The 3,344-nt window shown below is 48.0% G+C and overlaps 1 protein-coding gene across 1 annotated transcript in view; it reads left to right on the top strand.

Annotated features, from left to right (window-relative positions):
* Positions 1-519: 519 nt before the first annotated feature.
* Positions 520-3,344, top strand: part of PCTP (phosphatidylcholine transfer protein) — a 159,383-nt gene continuing 156,558 nt past the window's right edge. The window contains exon 1 of the mRNA XM_034640837.1: positions 520-784. Within this exon, the coding sequence (XP_034496728.1) occupies positions 644-784 (141 nt within the window). The 5' untranslated portion in view covers positions 520-643. The remainder of the gene's footprint in view (positions 785-3,344) is intronic.

Here is a 3,344-nt window from a genome sequence, read left to right as displayed (position 1 = left end):
TACTTTACTCAAAGCCAAATACAGTGTGCTGGTAGGACATATGGTAATACCCAAAGGAACTGAGGGAACAAAAAGATCTTTGAGCATTGGTGTTTTAGCATCTGACCCTTGAATAGCTTTCATGCAAGCATCTAGCTTGCTTGAGATTTTCAAGCATAGCTGCTCTGTCCATCTCATGTCCAGAGTGTACCCATTGCCTCAGGGACTTTCCCTGCCTTCTTCAGAGAAGGTAAAGGAGGGACACCCAAGCAGGTTTGGAGGGTATGGGGGTGTGGAGGAGTATGAGATGGGCTATGGAGAAGTTTCTGAGGTGACATTAGTTTCTTCCATTTCCCTTCTGCCTAGAAGCCTCCTCACTTCCCAGCCCCTCCATCTTCCCCTCAGATCAAGTCAGTTTTTTTTCTGATTTTCCTTCACTTCTATCCCTGCCACCTCTTGCTCAGCCCCGCCCACCTCTCAGAGCCCGCCCCTCCGCGATCATGCCTCCCTCTAGGTTCCTCCTTTCCCATAAGTCCAAGCAGCTCCTCCTCAACCCTCTGTTAACTGTCAATCACGCTGGACCACCCTCTCAGCCGGCTCCGGAACGCACACCCCGCGGATCAGCGGCTTTGCCTGCAGGCCGGGGAACCTGGGCTGTGGAAAGATGGAGCGTGTTTCTGGCGGCTTCTCCGAGGAACAGTTCCGGGAGGCCTGCGCGGAGCTCCAGCAGCCGGCGCCGGCCGGGGCCGACTGGCGGCAGCTGGTGGAGACCCTGGGCATCAGCATCTACAGGCTGCTGGACCAGGTAGCGGCTGGCCCGCTAGAGAACCCGGGGCTGTCGCTCACCAGGGCCAGGCTTCCCGGGGGAGTGCGGGGCTGCGACCGCGGAAGTCAGGGCCAGACTTGGTCAGGGGGAGCTGGGAGGAGCTAGTGCAGGGGCAGTGCCTGCCGCTGACTTTGCCCTCTGCCATTGGGAGGTCATCCAATTCAACCTCAGGTTTGAAAGCCAAGGGGGGAGTGGTCTGTTGGAAGTTGAGCACTGAGTTACTATGTGGGTAGGCTGAGTCTTGGCCCCATGCACTTGCCTGAGAGGGTCTTGGATCCCCCTCCCTGGTGGGTGCCACTGCTCTGTGTGTGTGTGTGTTGGTGGGGTGGGGAGAACCTTAGGGTTTGCATGTGGATGGAAAGGAGACTGGACTTTTTGGAGACTGGTGGGTGTGCAGGGATAGTATGAGTGTGGAGCACTGTGCCTGAGAAGGGAGTTACTATCATCTCATTTTAGTGGCTTGTTTCTTTTCGCCGCTGCCCCTTCTTTGCAAGCAGTACTTAATTTACTCTGAAGCTTCAGGGAGAAAGATGATTTAAAGGGTAGGAGGCATGGAGTTGCTTATTAAGCAAGTCTCCAGGCACTCCCAGAGGCCTTTAAAACCAGTTATCCAGGTGGAAAGATTGCTTTGCAACTGAGATCTGTCATCAGCTACACTGTGTGATAGCAGCTGCATGGCACACGGGTTAAAAAGTCACCTTTAGGCAGGTAAGTGCAATCAAGGATTCCTGGCAGAGGAGTAGGGAGGCATCCTGAATGTGTGTGGCAGAGCCACTGGGTATGACAAGACAAACAAGCTCAGGGCCCAGAGCAGGCAGAATTAATTTCTGAGCGTAATTTCAGTTGTTGCCTTGGTGCAAAAATGGACATCTTTTCAAGCAAAATCCTTTATTCCTCTCTCTGACTATTCCATTTTCCTTACCAGCCACATCCAGGCATTTGCCAGGTTTCGTCAGTGCGACTGCTCAGACATGTCTGATATCTGGCCTCCTTCCCGTCCCTTTTCTTTCCATTGTGGCTGCCACGTTGGGTGGTACCTCTCACCTAGAATTACAGTGACCTATGTAACTGCTGGCCTTCCACCTGTCTGATCCCTTCCTTCCTACACAGTATAGCTTGTTCAAGCACCTGAAGGAGAGGCTGTGGTCTTACCACTCCCCTTTCAGTGGCACTGTTGGTTGCAGAATTAAAGCTAAGAATAACTAGTGTAATAGCTCACATGTGGCATGCTTACTTATGTTCCAGGCACTGCTTATGTGCTTTACAGGTATTGACTTAATCCTCACGTTAGTCTTTTTAAAAATTTTTTACTTTGTTTAAATTCAAGTTGGTTAACATATGGTGTATTATTGGTCTCAGGAGTAGAATTTAGTGATTACTCACATTCACACCCTGTACTCATCCCAACAATGCCCTCCTTAATACACCCATGTAGCCCATCCTCCTACCGACCTCCCCTCCAGCAACCCTCATTTGTTCTGTAAACTACAAACTCTTATGGTTTGCCACCCTGATTTTATCTTATTTTTCCTTGCCTTCCCCTTTGTTCATCTGTTTCGTTTCTTAAATTCTACATATGAGTGAAATCATGATATCTTTCTTTAACTTATTTCACTTAGCATAATACACTGTAGTTCCATCCACATTGTTGCAGATGGCAAGATTTCATTCTTTTTGATGGCTGGGTAATAGTTCATTGTGTACATATACCACATCTTCTTTACCCAGTCATGGACATTTGGGCGCTTTCCGTAGCTTGACTATGTGGATAGTCCTGCCATAAACTTTGGGGTCCATGTGCCCCTTCCTATCAGCACTTTGTATCCTGTGGATAAATACCTAGTAGCCTCACGTCACCCTTAACGTAAATACCACCTTTTTACCTATGCGAAATGGAGTATGTGGAGAGGTTAAGTTGATTGCTGAGGGTTTGAACTGGGATCAGAGCTCAACTGTCCACTTCCAGACCTGTGCCAGAGATGGGCTTCTTCCTGAGTTCCCTCTCTGAAGGAAGGCAAATGCTTCCAGGTGGCTATACAGATCTTTCCCAACTTAAGATGGGTTTACATCCTGATAAATCCATTGTAAGTTGAAAGTATGGTAAGTCAAAAATGCATTTAATACACCTCGCCTACTGAACATCATAGCTCAGCCTAGCTGATCTTCCCGTGCTTAGAACGCTTTCATTAGCCTAGAGTTGGGCAAAATCATCTAACACAAAGCCTGTTTTATACTGAAGTGTTGACTATCATGTAATTTATTGAATAGTGTACTGAAAGTGAGAAACAGAATGATCATATGGGTGCAGAACGGTTGTATCAGTATTCGACCCTGTGGCTCACGGCCCCTGCCCAGTGTCAGGAGAAGATACCACACCACATCTCACTAGCCCTGGGAAAGACCAAAATTCACATTCAAAGTAAAGTTTCTACTGAATGCATATTGCTTCTGTACTTTTGTAAAGTGGAAAAAATTATAAGTTGTACTGTCAGAAATTGTTGACTGTACTGAACTAGTTTGGTCCCAAGTTACATTTCCA

This window comes from Ailuropoda melanoleuca, chromosome 13 (assembly GCF_002007445.2).
Source record: "Ailuropoda melanoleuca isolate Jingjing chromosome 13, ASM200744v2, whole genome shotgun sequence".
Lineage (NCBI taxonomy): Eukaryota > Metazoa > Chordata > Mammalia > Carnivora > Ursidae > Ailuropoda > Ailuropoda melanoleuca.
The sequence above is the reverse complement of the archived record's forward strand: the minus strand, read 5'-3'. Positions and strand labels throughout refer to the sequence as shown.